This window comes from Paramormyrops kingsleyae, chromosome 5 (genome assembly GCF_048594095.1).
Source record: "Paramormyrops kingsleyae isolate MSU_618 chromosome 5, PKINGS_0.4, whole genome shotgun sequence".
NCBI classification, from domain to species: Eukaryota; Metazoa; Chordata; class Actinopteri; order Osteoglossiformes; family Mormyridae; genus Paramormyrops; species Paramormyrops kingsleyae.
The window spans coordinates 38607656-38627401 of NC_132801.1; the positions used below are offsets into that span (position 1 = coordinate 38607656).

Here is a 19746-nt window from a genome sequence, read left to right on the forward strand (position 1 = left end):
TAGCAGCAAAAATATGATGAGCACGGTGGACTTTTAAACTGCTTAGATGTGCAGACGTGTGGAGGTACATTTGGATTCAAGAAGCATAGACACTATGCAGAAAAATACAGTACTAATTAAGAGACTTAAAAATAGAATAGTGATACTTTTCTCACCCCCGGGGAGATATTGTCTTTTCACCTATCTTATCCTATATTTATTTGCAGCAGGCACTTTTATCCAACGTAACATATATTTTGAAAAAGCAGCCCCTGTTGCAATTGGAGGTTAAGGACTTTAATCAAGGGCTCAACAGTGAAATCTTTCTGCTGATCATAGGATTAGAATCGGCAAACTTTTGATCAAAAACACAGCGTCCTAACCAACTAAGCCACATAAACACCACAGAAGGAGGGGGTGCGCAGGTACCAAATGCTCACCCACTGAGCTATACCACCATGTATAGTTGCACTCTCTCATTACAAGTACGAATTTGGTAATATGTTTCTTCAGATGACCCGATAAATACTGAAAGACTACTACATTTAACTGCTACATAAATCATAGTATAATGTAATATATTTACTAGTTTATTACTAGTATAATTCCATTTGCAACTCAATCAAGAGATTGATTAAGAAACAGTGGTCTTTAGGACCCTGCAACAAAACCCATAGCCTGCAAGGGAAAGAGGAACAAGAGTTGAACAGCGCTGTGCTCAACACAGAGATAATAACAAATAGAAGGGGTTTGCTGTAAATTCAGCTGAAATTCTGGGAAGAGATAGTACAGAGCAAGTGATTTCATCTAGTGATATCATATTAAAGAACGAACATATTGACTTATTTATTGAGTTAGAACTGAGTCCTACATGACACATGTAAAACTGCATGCCTCCAGGCAGCACGTACTGTAGGAGTGAAGTACGAGAAAACGACGTGAGCAGAATACCGCAGTGCTTAGAGTATCTGACTATTCAGCAGCAGTGTCCAGAGCAAAGGTAAGCATGCTTTTAAGATACATACTTTTAAGTGTGGTATTGTACGACTATTGGTCATCAAGCCAGTACTTTGAAGCTTTTATAGTGCAGGCATGGATATTTAGAGATACTACATGTAGAAAGTATTACGTAATTATATTTACATAAAATTGCATACAATTTAAATGATCAGAATGTAACATTAATCTTTAACAATTTGTTTATAGGCACGTAAGTTGTACTCAGTATTGCTGTTTTAATGTAGTAATATGTTATGTTGAACAATGTAACGAGGTATGTTTGACGTCACTGTTAAATGATGTAATTTATATAACTTTTACTGGTTCCAGAGATGATAAATGAAAAAGAAATAAAACAGATTTTAGTTTTGCTTTCTTGGAGTATCAGTTGTATTATGCTGATGCGTTTTAGACGCTGAAAGTACTGAGCTAAAAGGAAGCCTCAGGAAATACCCTTATTAAGGGTAAGGTGATATCTGGTGGCTGTCTGTTCAAAAGCTGATGAATGTTTTCAAAGGAAAAGGAAAGTAGGATGAAAATGAGAGCAGCTATATAATAGTGGCAACGGGGAATAATGGTGAGATGCTGCAGGCACTGACGAGACTGTTGCAGAAATTGTTGCATTGTTGAATTCCTCTTCTCAATCTACAGTACCAGAAAAGCATTTTTGAAGAGAACAGGCAGTCAAAGAAAATGTTAACAGTTATTTATCTGAGCAATAAATGTATATTTGCTCAGAAATTCACATAATTTAACGAAACATATCACATGCAAATTGAGTAACACAATAAAAACTAACAAGAATTTCTTCTGGCCCCCAAAAAGTTACCAATATTGTTGGATGGCTACCTGAACACCGCTTCAAACCTTAGGGGCACCTCAGCTATTCCATGTATTTACTAAAATTCACCATCAGCTCAATCAATCAATTAGTTAAATTAATTAGCTAACTCAATGAGGCATTGATTAGCCAATCAAAGTGGGGTCATAGTTGAGTCAAAAAATATATTGATGTATTTGTAAGTGTAAATATTATGGTGATTTTTAGGAGTGGTTGTGAAATGGCTTAGACTTTGACAGACATATCATAGTTTTACTCCAAGATAAAGATAATTAAAATATCAGTTTCTCTGACTGCTTATAACTTACAGTATTCACAGTACTGTATATTGAAAATCTTAATTATTAACTATAATTAATGGAATCTGGGAGTTATATGGCGTTATAATGTATGTAAGAATGACTCTTCATTGTTACCATAAAATGTAAGCGTTGTAGGCATTTGCATATGTACAGTATATGTTTTTTTTTATCTATTTTCTATCATATTTCCTTACTTAAGGAACATGACTTCACACATAACCTAATAAAAATGTTAAAAGTTGCAGCATGTTTCAAGTATTTCTTTAATGACGAAATACCATATATTTTCATGCCCAAAACACCCACACATCACATTTTGCAATGTCTGCGATGTTGAATGTGTCATAATAAAAGGATACACAGTAATGCAGCATGCAAGAGGACATGCTTATGACATGTTCTCCCTGAATTTCTCATTGTACCTACATCTTCTGGTCCAATCCCCAGAATACATTCAAAATAAGGATCTCCTGAGACCCATCATCTGAAAACAAAATAACATACAGAAAGACACTAGGAAAGAAAGAAAAGCACTGCGTTTAGGACTGATCAAAGGAACAGCCAGCTGAAGTTCAAGAAGAAAAACAAGGATGTCAAAACAAGGACACTCCGGTTTAGTGTATTTGATCACGGGAGGCTGTGGTTTCCTTGGCCAGCATCTGCTGCGGACACTGTTAGAAAGAGAAGATGAAGTCGTGGAAATTCGCCTTTTTGATCAAGTCACCCGACCAAACCTAGTGGACCATAGCACTGGTAAGTGATTTAACCATCCACCCATCCATTTTGAGGAGTGGCTCAGCAGGCTAAGCTTCTTCAGCCAGTTCGAGTCTTGTCAGAGTAGTCACATGTCTGTGGGCCCTTAAGCAAGGCCCTTAAACCCCAGGGGTTCTGCATGCTGGCTGACCCTGTGGTGTGACCCCCATGCTTGCTCTCCCCTCGGAGAACCAGATGGGGTCGGTGAAAAGAAGCATTCCAATGTCCCTGTACTCTTACTTGCGCAAATGGCAAAGGATTATTTCATTTCATCTAACACATCACTGATCTAGTACAGGGTCATATGAAACCTAGATGTATTAGGCAGGGAAGACCCTGGATGACATGCCAGTTAATTCATCAATTAAGTATCATTCTTATGTTCAAAAAGAATATTTACTATATAAACCATTTACATGTCAGTCATATTTGTGGTTTCTTTACTGTTTATATACATTAATTCACTTCTGTGACAAAGGCAAACCTTTTGTCACAGCCTGAATTGTGTTTCACTTCTCCTCCTTACGACTGTCTTAATTCTTTAAATTAGAGACTTGGAGTTATGAATACAAGATTGTCATCTAATGAATATCCAGTGGAGTTTATCACACTCTAATTTAATTAACAATATGGCATATCCCACAATTCCTACCTTGCCGTCTCCTAGAGAGGGTGAAAGTGGTGTTGATTCAGGGCGACATCACGGACTATGACAGTGTGCTGGTGGCAGCCACGGGAGCAGACCTGGTCATCCATACTGCTAGCCTGGTGGATGTATGGCATCGAGTCCCAGAGGAAACCATCCACCGGGTTAATGTTCAAGGTTAGTGAAAGAGCATGGTTACAAAAAAGGAAACATGGATGCAGGAGACCATTTCTAATACAGCGATTTAATATTGCTTGTTTAATGTGTGTTCCTTCCTTGCTGATTGTCGCTGCGACATTCATGTCTCTGGTTACTCTTCCTAAGTCAGTAGACAGATTAGGAGAGCATGGAGGGTCATGAGGTCGCTGGAAAAGGTTGTGTGGCATTCCTAATGTCTTTGTAAGAGGGCGAAGGTCCAAGTCTTTAGAGTCCTGGTGCTCCCTGTTTTGCTGTATGGCTGCAAAATATGAGGCCGTCACAAATCATGACACAAAGTGGTGTTGCTAGTTTCGTACCAACACATTGCTCATTTTCATGCCGTGCAAGTATGTCATCAAAATGGCAAATCATTTTGTGTGGTGTTTTTTAAATGAGGCATTACCAGGGGCATTGTCAGCGTTTTGCTATTTTAAGGCAGCAATATGACATTGTGCTTTTGACCAACAAAAACCACGTCTTAAAGATCATGGATCAAGGGGAAGTTCCTCCTCACTTTGTCACTTACCTCTTACTAGGGAATGAAGCCATATCACATATTTTTTACATTCTTGTTTCATAAAATCATCTTTAACAAAATCATCACCACAGTCAGGTTAACACACACACACACAGGATTATAACTGTTCGTTACAATATTCCCTTTATACCTGTGATTACATAATACCCTGCTTATAGATCATGCACATACATGGTTTATCGAGTAATCATTGTGAGTAGAAGTAACACGATTACCAATATTGATACTAATTAATAATATTGATTAAGCTCTTAATATTTACTGATTAATTTAAAAATCATTTCTACAGGAGTGTATGCATGGGCTGGATTTTGGAGAATGAAAGAGGAGAAAATGATTAAGCCTTATGATGCTATTGATGGAAATATATTTGCCATGATGACAGCAATACTGACTGGTACAGATAAACCAAATTATTTGAAAGGGGCGATGTCAAAACAACAACATTGTATTCTCCGGAGAGCCCTGTCACCTGTTCCACCCATCTAATTCGTAATCCTCGCACACTCACCAAGCTGTGCAATTTCTATAAATACTGGAAGGATCAAAAGGTGTTTTTATCTGAATGCTCTGAGTCCTAGTTGTGAGATAACACTGAAACTACACCTATTAATTTATTGCACATTCCACTTAAATTCAAATTTGCTGTCAAGCCAATAAAGGTAACCACGACCTGGAAGTAGGCTGTAATGCAAGCTAGACCCCTAGCGGGCCCATTATTAATGCTGAGAGCACAGACAACATGCATCAACAGGAAACAATTAACAGGGGACCGGGAAGACCTTAAATACACGATGAACACAGGGCAACTGAGTGCAATTAGCAAGGGCAGAGACGAGAAGTAGGACAAACAAGCATAAGCTCTAAACTGGCCACGCCAAAAAGGAGAGATGGAAGGATAAGACATTCAGAGCGAATAGGGTGTGACAGTACCCCCCCCCCCCCCCCCCAAAAAAAAGCATGCCCTCTGGGCACGAAGGACAGGGTGGGGAGGGGATCCTGGGGATGGCATGAGGGGCCTGGGGAAAACAAAGCAGGACTGGAAAAAGTGACAGGACTATGAACTCTGGACAACAAAACAGGGACAATGCATAGGGAGAGACAAGATTGGACAGAACTCAGACTTCCAACAGTAGACAACACTTGACAAGCTACCGAACACCATCCCTGACATCACCATAACAGACAAGACACCTAATTTGAATGCTGACAGAGAATCATGACCTGGATACAATGACCAGACAGGACATACATCAGAACAGAAGTGCGGACTGGATGCATTGACAGACCAGATGGGAAAAACACTGAACCAGATTTAGCAGGATGATACTAGACATGACCTGGGGCATAACCGGGGCACAAGGCAGACTGGAGTGTGGCTCGGGACAAGACAGGGGAATGAAGACTGCGAGGACAAAAGATTGGACAGGACCAACAACAAGGCAAGGTACATGACACAAAGGAGATGTATTGCTGGCACAGGACTCAACGGTACATAAAGATAAAACAAACAGGTAATGGGACCAGAGGAGAAGGAGCGGATGAATAAGAGAGAACCAAGGAAGGACACTGTGAATGTCGGCTGGGCGAACAACTCAGCAAAGGGCTCACCATTAGGTTCCAGCAACCATGTTCTGTCAGGTTGAACTGCTCCCTGGAATGGGTTGGTGACAGGACAAACGGGGAGGTCAAGTAGTGGAGAGTCAGCTGGGCTGCACTCCTCATCCAGAGATGTATCTCGCTCACAGTCTCTGTCAAGCTCCAGATAGTCTCGGAATCTGAGGATGGAGATTGATTGGCTAGCCCCGGATTCAGAATGGTGTGCTAGGTTGCGGTGTTACCACACACCACCACTATGTGTGTGTGGAGTTTGGAGGTTCACTCTTCGTGTGCATGGCTTTTCTGTAGATCCTCCACTTCCACTGTCCAAAGACATGCAACTTAAATGAACTAGTATGCTTAAACTGACCGTATGTGTTACTGAGTGTGCACCCTCCAGTAGTTGGTTGATTCCTGCCTCGCACTATTTTATTTTATTTAATTTTATTTTATTTTATTATATGTATTATGGGGCTAATCCAGTGGTTAGCACTGTTGCCTTACACCTCTGGGACCTGGGTTCGAGTCTCCGCCTGGATCACATGTGTGTGGAGTTTGCATGTTCTCCCCATGTCGTCGTGGGGTTTCCTCCAGGTACTCCGGTTTCCCCCCACAGTTCAAAGACATGCTGAGGCTAATTGGAGTTGCTAAAATTGCCCTTAGGTGTGCATGTGTGAGTGAATGGTGTGTGAGTGTGCCCTGCAATGGGCTGGCCCCCCATCCAGGGTTGTTCCCTGCCTCGTGCCCATTGCTTCCGTGATAGGCTCCGGACCCCCCACAACCCAGTAGGATAAGCGGGTTGGACAATGGATGGATATTATATTATATTATATTATGTAAAAGATTACTGGATGAATCGTCAGCTGAATCGGTAGATTACTTGATTATTGACATAATCCATAGTGATAGCCCTAATGGGTTTATATGATTTGCAAATTATTGCAACCTGTTTTTATCTATATTTTACACAATGTCTGCAGGGATCTCTGGTATCCAGGGTGAACTTCTCAAGGCTGGTGGTAAGGCTGTTCTCCTGGCATTGTGGGCAATCTTTGCTTCCATTCGGGAGTCAGGCATCATCCCAACTGACTGGAAAATGGGAGTTCTAGTCCCTGTCTGGAAAGGGAAGGGTGATGGCCTGGATTGCGGCAACTACAGGGGGATAACACTGCTTTCAGTGTCGGGTTAGGTCCTTGTTAGGGTCATCCTTAAGAGGATCCGTGATCACTTGCTCGCCTTTCAGTGGCAGGAACAATCTGTTTTAACACCTAAGACGTCTACCATTGACCACATCCTGGCACTGAGGGTTCTCACTGAGCATAAGTGCAAATATTAGCAGAGGTTCTTTGCAGCCTTTGTCAATTTTCGTAAAGCGTTTGACTCAGTTGATCAAGTTGCCCTGTGGGACATCCTGAGACTTCGCGGGATCCTCCCGAAGCTACTGAACGTCATGGCCGGCCTGTATACTGGTACAGTGAATGCTATGCAGAGTGGAGAGAGAACTTCCATGTTCTTCCCAGTTGATTCTGGAGTTTGCCAGGGGTGTGTTCTTGCTCCTACTCTGTTCAATGCTTGCATGGACTGGGTGTTGGGTAGGATCGTGGGGTCCAGTGGTTGTGGGGCATCTGTTGGTGAAGGAAGATTTACTAATCTTGACTTTGCCGACTATGCTGTGATCGTCACGGAGTCGATGGAGGCTCTGATTGGGGCTCTCGCGAGACGGAGTGAGGAGTCTGAGCATCTGGGATTGTGAGTGTCCTGGATCAAAACCAAGATCCAGGCCTTTAATGATTTCTTAGGCACAACCATCAGTAGTGTGTCTGTCTGCGGGGGGAATGTCGACCTCGTTGAGAGATTCACTTACCTAGGCAGTGACATTCATGTCTCTGGTGACTCTTCTTGTGAAGTCAGCAGATGGATTGGAAGAGCATGGGGGTCATGAAGTCGCCGAAAAGGGATGTGTAGTAATCCTGATATCTTTGCAAGAGGACAAAGGTCTAAGTCTTTAGAGTCCTGGTGCTCCCTGTCTTGCTGTATAGCTGTGAGACATGGATGCTATCCAGTGAGCTGAGATGAAGACTGAACCCTTTGGTACTATGTATCTTGGGAGAATCCTTGGGTAGCGCTGGTTTGACTTCGTGTCGAATGAGCAAATAATAGAGGAGTCCCCTGCATTGTGAGGGAGCGTCAGTTGCTGCACTATGGCTATGTGCTGCGTTTCCCTGAGGGTGATCCCGCTTACAAGATGCTCACAAGAGGACCCAAGCGGCTGGACCAGGCCGAAGGGATGTCCATGTAACATGGCTGCAGCAGATGGATGGCCATTTCCGGAGCGTGGGACTGGACTGCGTGTCTGCCTAGGGGTTTGCCAGCCGGGATCCCGAGGAGTTTCACCATGTGGTGGTTGCACTGCATCAGTGCATGCTTCTCAATCTGACCTGACCACCTTTTTTGGAAACAGGGTTGTATTTACAGTATATAGAAGGGGTTAACTACAATCAATAATAACAATATTTAAAAATCAAAGTTTGTGTTTGCTTACTCTTAGTAATTTCATGTAGAGTAAAGTTGAATTGGACTGAAATTGACTTAGACACTCCGTGGATGCTCCACAGTATCCCCCCGGTGCGCTTTGACCCAGAAATAACAGAAGAAGCCAGTACACAGAAGAAGCATAGAAGCAGTGGTCGGATTGAGCACCATACGGCAGTGTCGTCTGCCTTCAGATAACACCATAGCCTCATGGAATAGCATGCATCTCACTTGTAAAAAAAGTACAGCACATATGAAAGCTGTCCAATTCACTGCTCAACTAAAGGGCACTTTTCCACCGCACCACGTACCATACTTTTGTTACTTCAAGAAGGTACCAAAAGTACGGTACTTCAAGGTGTTGATTTTTCACTGGCGTAAAAACTCTTACTGGTGCTGAATGATATCACAATGCGAAGTGGGGTATTTTGTACTGAATTTAAAAAATGGCTGTAGTATAAAATGGCTACGTGATACTAAGGTGAGGTGAAGTGATTAGTCATTGTTGACACACCACAGCACACAGTGCACAACAACAAAATGTGTCCTCTGCATTTAACCCATATGAGATATCATGACATAGCAGGGGGCAGCAAATTCAGCACGTGGGGAGCAGTGCTTGGGGGTGGTACCTTGCTCAGGGTACCTCAATGGTATCTTGCTGGTCAGAGATTGATTCAGTTACAAGTGCACTTCCCTAACCATTATGCTACCACTGCCCCCAACAAAAAAAAAATATTGCAATGCAGGACCGGCTCATCACATGTTATGCACATAGTCAGCTAGATTAGGGTTTTCTTACCCTCAATTCGGTATGGATATTATAGCTCAGGGAGTTTTATTCTTGCTAAAACATTTTTACTCTGTCATACGAAAAAAATAGCAAATTTTGCAATCTTTACACGATTATCTAGTATATGTTTAAAAATCATTTTGAAGTTTTAACTCATGCTTTTGCATGAGTGCTGCATGCATTCTCAGAGACAATCATAATCATTTTCATTCTTGCTGTTTAAATCACTCCTAGACAGGTTTGTGTGAGGTTTATGTTGAACTCCCAAATATTTATTACAACAAAATCAAAAAGTTTCCAATAGCAGGCTGTCATAGAATATTAAACAAAATACTTTATTTCTTGTTATGCTAGAGACCTCCCTCTCACCAGCCACCTCCTCCAGCACCACCTGGGAAATATCAAGGCATTATCAGGCCAGCCAAGAGATATAATCTCTCCAGTGTGTCCTGCTTGAATATACCCGAAATACCTCCCCAGGGAGCCATCCAGGAAGCATCCTAGATAAATGTCCAAACCACTTGGGCTGGTTCCTTTCCACGAAGAGGAGCAGTGGCTCTACTTTGAGCCCCCCCCTGAGTGTCCGAGTTCCTCTCCCTATCTCTAAGGCTGAGCCCAGACACCCCGTGGAGGGAACTGATTTCTGCCACTAGTATCTCATTCTTTTGGTCACTATCCAAAGCTTGTCACCATAGGTGAGGGCAGGAATGTAGATAGACTGGTAAATGGAAAGCTTTGCCTTCTGGCTCAGTTCTCGCTTTACCAAAGAAAGGGTACAGCATCTGCATTACTACTGACACTACACTGATCCGCCTGCTGATCTCCTGCTCCTTTTTTCCCACACTTGTGAAAAAGACCCCAAGATAGTTAAACTCCTCGGCGTGAGGCAGTAATTCATTTGTAATTCACTCAGGTGTGACGTCATTCCCAGCTCTGACTTTCAACCTCTAAGGTAAATTGAATGCAACATTAATGCCCCAAAATTTAGTAAAAGATTCAAAGGGATCGGTTTAATAAAATAATAGATTATGCGCCAAAATTAATGTTTTTTCATCAGCTTTAACGTTCATTTTCATTTGTAGCTCTGACCAGACATTCATTTCTCGAGTGGATAAGATATTCCTACATGACACCTTGAATTCTATCCCATGTTTTTGTATTTTGACTTATTTTACTTGCCATACTGCTGCCAAAACTTCACTTACTAGCTAGACTGCTAGAAATAAGACATGTGTAAAAAGAAATATGTGAATAACAATGCATTTTCTTGGGGACATTACAAATGAAAAAGCAAGTATATTACTCATAGTGATAAGCCATTTTCATGCATTTAGATGTTATGTTTCAAAAATGATACTTACAATACCCATTTAAAAAAAGATCACATTTTTATGAATACAAATGGTAACATACACCAATGTACAGAATGGCCTATTCAGTACCCACCCCCTCCCCCACTAGTTTTGTGCCTGTCTCCGCCCTTTAACACTGGGAGACGAGCATTTTGCTGAATAGCCAGCTCTTCAGCTGCAGTGCAGTCTGGCACAGCTGGCCCTCTCCAGTTCATTTTAAGTTCAGCCTTCTTCCTATTTGCTTTAAAAGGAAAATTAATTGACCTCTAGCTAATACTATTAATATTTAGGTCATAACTAATACATGCCAGTTTAAATAATATTTTAGTAATTTCCCAGGTCCTTGGTGTGCTGGTACTTGCTCTGAATATGATGGACTAAATAATTCATATAGGCAGTGGAAATGCAAAGCTTGCAATATTAACAGTTAAAATGTGCACTTAAGTGTTTTTAGATAGCCAATCACAGACTTGCCAATTATACTTTTGAGTGTTGATATATCTAGCCTAGACATTGACCACTGGAGCGTGCAATTATCGTGGATGATTTAATCCAGCTTTTTGAATCCAATTCTCTTGTGGCTTTGAAGAACTGAAGTAACCAAATAACCGTGTCCACAATTAAAAGATCTGGGATGAGTTCTCTGATAAACATACATAGAACATCCCTCCCCCTTGTTTATGAGGTTAAGCCTATTATACACTTATATCTTTTTCTTTGCTGTCTTTGCTTCAACTTTGTGTTAAAATTTGAACCAGTCTAGATCTTTGAACAGGTGCACCCAAGCAACGTGCCTGCAAGTTTAGAAAGGATCAGATAGATAAGACAAGATCAGGTGTCCGAGCTGCCCTTCATTTGCTCACTATGCAGTACTGGTTTAATTTTGGTGTAGTTGCTCTCAAAATTTGAACACATCCATATGGTCACTATTACAACATGTCTGCAAAGGTTGAAAAAGATCTTTCAAATACAGTATGTTGTCACGCTAAAGGGATTAAATGTTTTTGCCTACCATTTTTTTGCTATCACTTTGTCATATTGCTTTGACTTCGGGGTGATCTGCCTTAAAATTTCATTACTTCCAGTTTGTCACCCCTATAATCTACCTGCAAAGTTTGAAAAAGATCAGTAACTATGAGTTACTATGAGTTACTATGTTCACAAGACCAAATGTCTTCTACAGCTGCCATTTCATTCCTTCCACACGGTGCTGCTGTTTAATTTTGGGAGCAATTTGTCTGAAAATAAGAGTTTTTTTTTTGTTTTAGAACCAGCAAAACTGTATTGTAATTGAATACATATGTGTGTTTATTATGTTCTCAAGAACAGACTGGGAGCAATTATGCTGTGTGTAGGAACCAGGAAAATATAGATTTTCAACAGTTGATCACTAAAACCCATATAACAAAGCACTCAATGAAATTAGTCTTCTACACTACTCATATGAAAGCATTTCTGCATTCTTCATTGTATGATGGTTGGTTTGGTTGTTTTATGTATGATCACTCAAAAGAAATATATATCTATTGTTGCATTTCATCTCTTGTTTGCTAGTGTGTGCAGAGGGTGCTAGAATTAGTCAAGTGTGCATGTACACACCACACATTTTCACACATTTTGAGGAAGGCAATGTGAGAAACTCTACGGGGAAGGAACTTTAAAAAAAGATTTCTTTTTTTGGAAATGCTGAAAATTTCTACCCCAGTGAACCTTGACATGAGAAGCTGTCACCCAGCTTTCCTTGCAGTCGCTTACCAATGGTTAAGTTGTTCTCATTCTTGTACCCAGTTCAGATCACAGCTTTCTCTATGGAATTGCATGTGTAACTAAACAGTACTACACTGGCCATTACCCTCCACAGTCTTACTCACCCTGGTTTCACCATAGTTTCCCTACTTATAATTAGAGTTCACTATGAACTGAATCATGAGACCAAGTTTGTTCAGTCCCTTTGCTCTGCATTGAGACTGGGTTACCAAAATAATTCAGGAAGAAGTTATGCCAGCTCCATATGTTAAACCTTCTCTGTGTCTCAGGAACAGAAAATGTCATCAAAGCATGTATGAAATCTGGGATCCAGCACCTCATTTACACAAGCAGCATGGAGGTTGTGGGGCCCAACATCAAGGGAGACCCGTTTATCAGGTAAGACTCATAGTCTAGTGTAACAAACGTAGAACCACCTCTAGTTTCTATGATTTTATGCCTTTTGTACACAGACTTCCTACACTTTCCTGTTTGTCCTCTTTGTATCTGCTTACTTCTTCTTGTGGCACTCACAATTATGTAACTTAAAGCCAAAGAGGGATAGCGTGATGCAAAGTATGTTAATGTGTTTCTTTCTCATTGAGAGTGATAGGAGTATAACCATGTCTTAATACAGGTCAACTAGCGTTGCTGCAGAGAAAAGATGCAGGGGTTCATTCAGGGTAATAGAGAATAGAGCTGGGCGATATGGCCTAAAAATAAAATCTCAGATTACATTAATTACAGTAATTAACAATAAACGAACCACTAACTTACCGTACGTGTACTATTACAGCATTTATGTAATCTACTTTAACTTTATTTTACCAGGTAAATTAACTGGAAACCAGTTCTCACTGCTTTACGTGATATTCGGGAGAAATACAGTAGATAACACATCGGAACTTCCTGGGATACAAATGTCATACAAACGACACGTTCTTCAGCCAATAAGGGCAAAGTTGTGTCGTCACGGAGGCTGTTCCAGTTTGTTCAGCCGGCTGAGTGGTGCTGTACGATCTGTCCTAAGTCGTCTTTCTCTTGCAAGGTTTTGTACCATCTGACATGGTGACGCGTGACGACGTTTTGCAGCGCCGGGCAAAAAAAAATCTAACCATATCATGAAAAACGAGGTTTAAAAATTTCTACATGAAGTGCAGGGAGACTATCAATTAATGGGTATGATTTAGTGTTGTTTTGTGCTATAGTATAGGCTGAAACCTGCGGTTATCATTAAAAACAAAATGCGGTAAACGTGAGACCAACTTTAATTTGTGTACGCCAATGAATATTAACAGGAAAGTTAAATCTGCGTTTGCATAATTTCAAACTTATGCTGGACTTTTATTTTTAATTGATTGCTCTTTTTTCTCCCACAGTGGTGAAATTGCACCATTTGTATTTTGTAATTACATTTCTTTCGCTCAATTAGAAAAGAGAGTTGTAGTTCAAATAAAAATTTGAATCTGAACCTGTCTAGATTGAATGGGGGGGGGGGGGGGGGGGGGCTTAATAAGTTTCCTAAAACTTTGGGACCCACTGCCCTCGTGGATGGTGGGGAATTTTGCTTGTTCATCAACATTACAAAAATAAATAATTCCTAAAAGTGCACTCACACTGGAGTGAAAAAATTGCGTTCTCTTTGCAGCGTTGGTTAAAATTCCGTATGGTACTGGATGTGATGCTTTGTTTTAAGACAGTGATGGTGCAGTGATGTTAATAAAGAATAAGTCATGTATAGTTTGCTTTTAAAATGCATATTTAAAACTACTCATGTAACTCACCAGGATTGGTGAAATTAGTAGCACACAATGTAACAAATGCATATTGTAATATCAGCCTTCTAACCCAGTAAGCCAGGTGTGAAGCACACTAACTAGTCATTAATGTCATTAAATGCACTGTGATGCATTTACCTTTGAGACCTGCTTGAATGCTCCCTGCCAGTCATGCAGCTTTTCTCCTGTTTACAAATTTATATTCTGGCATTCAACAAATAAAAATAATTGGTTGCTCCATTTTGTCCCACAGCCAGTGAAATTGAAAGGTCAGTCCCACCCATACCACACCTGATTGGTTGCAGGTCAAAGTCAATTAAGATGAACTCAACACATAATTGCTCTGCTACCAGAAGTGAGGAATCATAATTTCACCTCCCACAACTATAATGGAAGTGAATGAGACACTAATATTTTTTGCTCTAGTGTGACCGCCCCTTTATACAATACAACCTGCAAAGAAACTAATAATACAAACAAATACATATAACTAATGAAGCGGATCAGGGTCCACTTGCAAAATCTTCCATTGCAATTTATTAACCAAAACCAAAACAACAATCTGAATCCATAAACAGGATAATCAAGCAGGAGGTCGAGAACACACCAGGGCAGTACCGACTCCAAACTATAGTCTAAGAGCAGTGTCAGGAAAGAGCAATATAAATATAATGAAACTGGAAATTGGTACCAGGTGATTTCCAAAGACCGGCGATAAGGATGAGGTGAGGGTTGCTGAGCTGGATACCGGATCTGGAGTGGGACTAGTTAGGGGATGTGCCAGTAACAATGATGTGTGGAGTACAATGTAGGTGGTACAACATGGGTCGCTGCTTAATTTAGTGCACATACAACAATTCAACACTAAGTCAAAGCAAATTGGGTTAGCAACCTTCAAGCTGTGTCAGGTTAGGGACCTGGAGAGATTATACTGCACTGGCCTTAAGGAGAATCTGAAGCATTTAGCTGTGCATCTGGGGAGATTAGCTTGTGACTGAAGGCATTCCTAAGAAGTATGTGCTCTTTGTTGACTGGATGGGTCTTATTATCCAGAAGGGAATACAGGTTGGGCACCCCCTCCATCAGCACATCCAAGGAGTGCAGACCCAGTCCTATCACAGTTTGTTCAGCTTACCAGCCCCCTTCACCCCAATATTTCCTCCCTCCAGCAAACAGCAGCAATGACACTGACACTGGCTATGAAGGACTCTTAGAGCATGTAGCAGTTTGTCTCAGGACTTGAGCCTTTACTCTGCACTTTATTGCAGACTCTTGTGCTGTTGTACTGAAAGCCCTTCATAAGTGATCTGAGATGCTGAAGGACCAATTATATGGAATGTCAGTGCCTCTGGTCATTAGGGGCACCAAAGCATTCTGATAACAAGCAATGGCCACATAAGGCTGTGGTGGCTTAATGGTTAGGGAAGTGCAGTCATAATTGAAAGATTGCAGGTTCAAATCCCTAACCAACAAGGCACCACTGAGGTACCCTGAGCAAGGTACAGCTCCCTGGGTGCTGAATTAGCTGCCCCCTGCTATGTTACATTGTCACATATGGGTTAAATGCAAAGAACACATTTTGTTGTGGTGTGTCAACAATGACACTTAATCACTAAATTTTAAGGCTAGAGCATATGTAAAGTAGCACAACCATCTAGACTAGTTTAGCCATACAACTGGTTAACAACTCTGGTTTCTGGTGCTGTTAGATCTATGCATGCTGTTCTGTCTATGCATGGCCTGGTGCTATTTTATCTAAGATAACTATTAACTCAGTGCTTCATAAGTAGTCAGAAGATGTGTCGATTTTAGCTGTGTGTGTATGGTTACTTATGGCAGCGAAATCTGCAGCATTATCAAGTTGAATGATGTGCCCTAAATTTTTCCTGAGTGACTCAGTGACTGCAGTTTCAAAGAGGGCTCTGTATTCACCACATATTCTTTGTCTGCATACCAGCTGGCTGCAGCACTTCCTGTTTTGTTCCTGCTGTTGCCCACAGGCCCAGTCCCCTCTTTGATTGTCTTTGTTTTCATTCAGTACATAACCCAGGCCTGCAGCCACGTCATTTACTGGTATCTGGCTTTAGATACCGTCTGGCACATGTCATTCCTTTCAGTCCTTTTTTGTTTCCAGCTGCATACTCCCTCAATTACGTTGTCACTTGATGTTAACCCCCTTGATCTCTACCACTAGAGCTAAATCATGAAATGGATTTGCTCTGATCCCCAGAGGGAACGAGGACTCCTTGTATGAAGTATGCCATGAAATGCCCTATCCCAAGAGTAAGGCGGAAGCTGAGAGATTGGTGCTGGAGGCCAACGGCAAAAAGGTAGACAGACAGTGACATTTCAGTCTTCAGCAGCACAAATAATGATCTCCACTTTCCTTATGGTGGCTGTATACTTCAGACGAAATCAACGGAATACACATTTTAGCAAAACAACATTGTATGACCCGTAATTACCAAGCTGAGCACAATTTGGCCACACTGTGTAGGGTCCCCAGGGAAAACTGCTTTGTTTGTTCTGATCTCACCCACTGACCACGATTTCCTGATATTATGTGACATTGGGGGTTGGTCAGCAGGACTAACTATTCAGTTACCAGCATAGTTTGCACTGCACCATGTATATCTTAAAATAGGGTAAATAAATATATGTATTTGTGCATTTATGTTGATAGTAAATGTCGTAACCATGTAATATTTACCATGAAATGCATGTGTTTCATTAGCGTGTAACATTGAGTGTCATGTAAATTGTTGGCTTCCCTGTCTGTGCTGCCTCTAGTATTAAACCAATAGTAATTACTGATACAGAAACCAGCTTCCATTTTTAAAAGAACTATCATCTCCTTTATTGAAACAACTCATTACAATATGTTTATCTGTGATCTGTATGCACGTCTGCTACATTGAAAACATTCTACACCTTCTAGGGTTGTGTCATGACATAAAATGAACAAGGTGGCGACGACCTTTTAAGTATGCTACAGATTGTTCACAACATGTTCGATTTTGTTTTGTCCACCTTCAAACGCGTTACACTCAATCCAGTTATCAGGTAACCCACAAAGAAATAAAAGATTAGAATAATCTATGGAACCTATAAGTCTTCGATACCATTTATATGCACATCAATCTGCTTTGTAATATTTTGTAGTAGTGCAGAGTCTAAACCCATAGGCCGGCTTTTCTTTGCCCTCCCGACTGCAGGGGAAAGGAGATCTTTGCCTGTGGACCTGTGCCCTGCGGCCCACTGGGATCTACGGGGAGCAGCACCAGCTAATGAGGGATTTTTACCAGATGGGAGTGCGCACTGGGGGCTGGGTGATCCGGGGTGTTCCGCGTGACACTGAGCACGGCCGTGTTTACGCAGGTGTGAACTCTGTTTAGCGCTCACATAGAACACTGTCTCTCCATCTGCACACAAATACAGCTGCAACTATTTTTGAACTTTTTATCAGAACCACTGTGTGATTAACTATTCATACAGCTCCACATTTTACTGTAGTGATTAACATACTACAGCATCAGAGACCCCCTACACAATACATTATAAACACGATGATTATGGTTATACCTTGGGATTCAAGCACCATACCCAAATTCTTGGCTTAACAAGCCATAGATATTGGTACCCATATTGAGTGAAGAAGACCAGGCATGACAAATGCCATTGTAGGTGAAGCACATTAGAAAAATATTCTAAATATTTCTCATTATTTTTTCTTTGCTATATTGTTTTTTATTCCTAACCCTATCACAGTATGAAATGTAATGTATGCTACTGCAAAAACATCAGCATATAAGCATACAAATTCAAATTTATTACATCATTAACTGTTTGGCAGTTAAAGTAAACAGTGTTTAAAATATTATCATGTTGAAGTGGGTACTTTAAGATGATATGGATATTTTGAGGGGATTTTAACTGGGGTTTTTTGGATTGCCCCATAAGTTATAATAGAAATAGTTATAAATATTTGAGTTCACTGTATTCATGTGGTTTCTAGGAATCAGTTACACTTGGATAGGTGTACTTGCTTATGCACACCACTGAGTCACATGATATGAAGTGTCCAGTGTTGTCCAATGTGCTCCACTGATGCCTATTTCCACCACTTTTAGGCAACGTGGCCTGGATGCATGTGCTGGCAGCCCGCAAGCTGCGACAGCACCCCCACAGGCTGGGAGGGGAAGTGTACTTCTGTTACGACGACTCACCCTACAAGAGCTACGAGGACTTCAACATGCAGTTCTTGTCACAGTTCCGCTTCCGTGAGGTGTGGGTGCCCGTGTGGATCCTGTGGCTGGTGGCATGCCTCAATGACCTGCTGCATTGGTCCCTGAAGCCCATGTGGCTCTACACGCCGCTGCTGAACCGCTACACGCTGGCTGTGGCCTGCACCTCTTTCACGGTGTACTCTGATAAGGCTGAGCGGCACTTTGGCTACCGGCCACTCTACAGCTGGGAAGAGGCCAGGGCACGTACACAGAGCTGGGTGAACACCTTCACGGAAAGCCCTAAAGATACCTGACCCAGCTCACATTACCTGCCTTTTAACCATGCATTTCTCTGTCACTTTCCTCCTTGTCATATTTAAATTCTCTCTAAATTATTCAGTCAAGTCAATGACATTTCAGATAAAGAATTTTACTGTACTAATAGAAATACTACTACTAATAATATCAGATAATATACAATATATAATATGACAATTTCATTTATAATAAATTAAATAATCCTTATACAGGTAACAACAAATATCAATTTTGTTTCCACTGATGTGGGAAAGCACAGCTTCAGCTTCCCTGTGTCTGAAATCTGAAAAGTGCATATTAATGACTAATGATTTCCTTTCTAGCTAAAGAGAAGTAAAGAAATTTGCTGAAGGTAGAACTGTTTTTTTTTTTTTCGTTTATATGAGACTAAGAACTACCTTTGTAAAAACCTTGCTTGAAAGTATAGTTGTTTTTGGTGGCCTGTCTTAATTTTAGTTTTAGTCTAGTCTTTGCATCAAGCTGTCATTTTAGTTATTATTAGTTTTAGTCACGTCCATACTCATTTTAGTCTAGTCAAGTTTCAGTCGACTAAAAGTCTGAGCATTTTAGTCATATTTTAGTCAGGATTATCCATGACTATTTTAGTCTAGTTTTAGTCAACGAAAACTGATGACATTTTAGTCTAGTTTTAGTCAATGATAATTGTATTTTAGTCTCTTTATTTTAGTGATGCAATTCTATTTTACCTAGTCAATATAGTACAAGTACCTAGTAGAATAGACAAAAACTAAATTTTGTTTTAGTCAAACACATTTCACAATTAAAACAAGGTTCTTATTATTATATTATTGTTACCTTATAGACTCAAGAATACTCTACATCCATTCCAGACACGGAAGACGCTCTGATTTGAATTTAAAACATTTATTTTGCCAACCAAACATGTTTGAACTTAGAAGTACACACACATTTAAATAAAATAAATAAATAAAATTATGTCCATCTTCTTGCGCAGGACTTGCTTCACTGAAGCTGTTTCTGGAATCTAGCAAAGGAATAGATGCAATGTCAGGACAGATGTAGCCTCTGGAAAATCTAACTGTTGTAAATATTAAGTAGCATAAATCATTGGGCCTATTTTGCCCTCAGTGACTGAAACTATTGGTTGTAATTTGGCTGTTTATT

At 40.7% G+C, this 19746-nt stretch overlaps 1 protein-coding gene across 1 annotated transcript; it reads left to right on the forward strand.

Annotated features, from left to right (window-relative positions):
• The first annotated feature begins 426 nt into the window (after positions 1-426).
• LOC111833123 (3 beta-hydroxysteroid dehydrogenase type 7) lies at positions 427-19565 on the forward strand. Its single transcript, XM_023791073.2, has 7 exons — positions 427-979; positions 2569-2874; positions 3542-3697; positions 12569-12677; positions 16287-16386; positions 17272-17434; positions 18187-19565. Exons 2-7 carry the CDS (start codon positions 2712-2714, stop codon positions 18594-18596), a joined length of 1101 nt encoding a protein of 366 aa, XP_023646841.1. The 5' UTR covers positions 427-979; positions 2569-2711; the 3' UTR covers positions 18597-19565.
• The last annotated feature ends 181 nt before the right edge of the window (positions 19566-19746 follow it).

Excerpts from the sequence above, each read along its gene's own strand:
- LOC111833123 (XM_023791073.2), top strand. The coding sequence starts at position 2,712 with ATGTCAAAACAAGGACACTCCGGTTTAGTGTATTTGATCACGGGAGGC. Across the intron at positions 16,387-17,271 it reads TGGAGGCCAACGGCAAAAAG|GGGAAAGGAGATCTTTGCCT; the intron begins GTAGACAGACAG and ends TCCCGACTGCAG. Across the intron at positions 17,435-18,186 it reads GCACGGCCGTGTTTACGCAG|GCAACGTGGCCTGGATGCAT; the intron begins GTGTGAACTCTG and ends CACCACTTTTAG.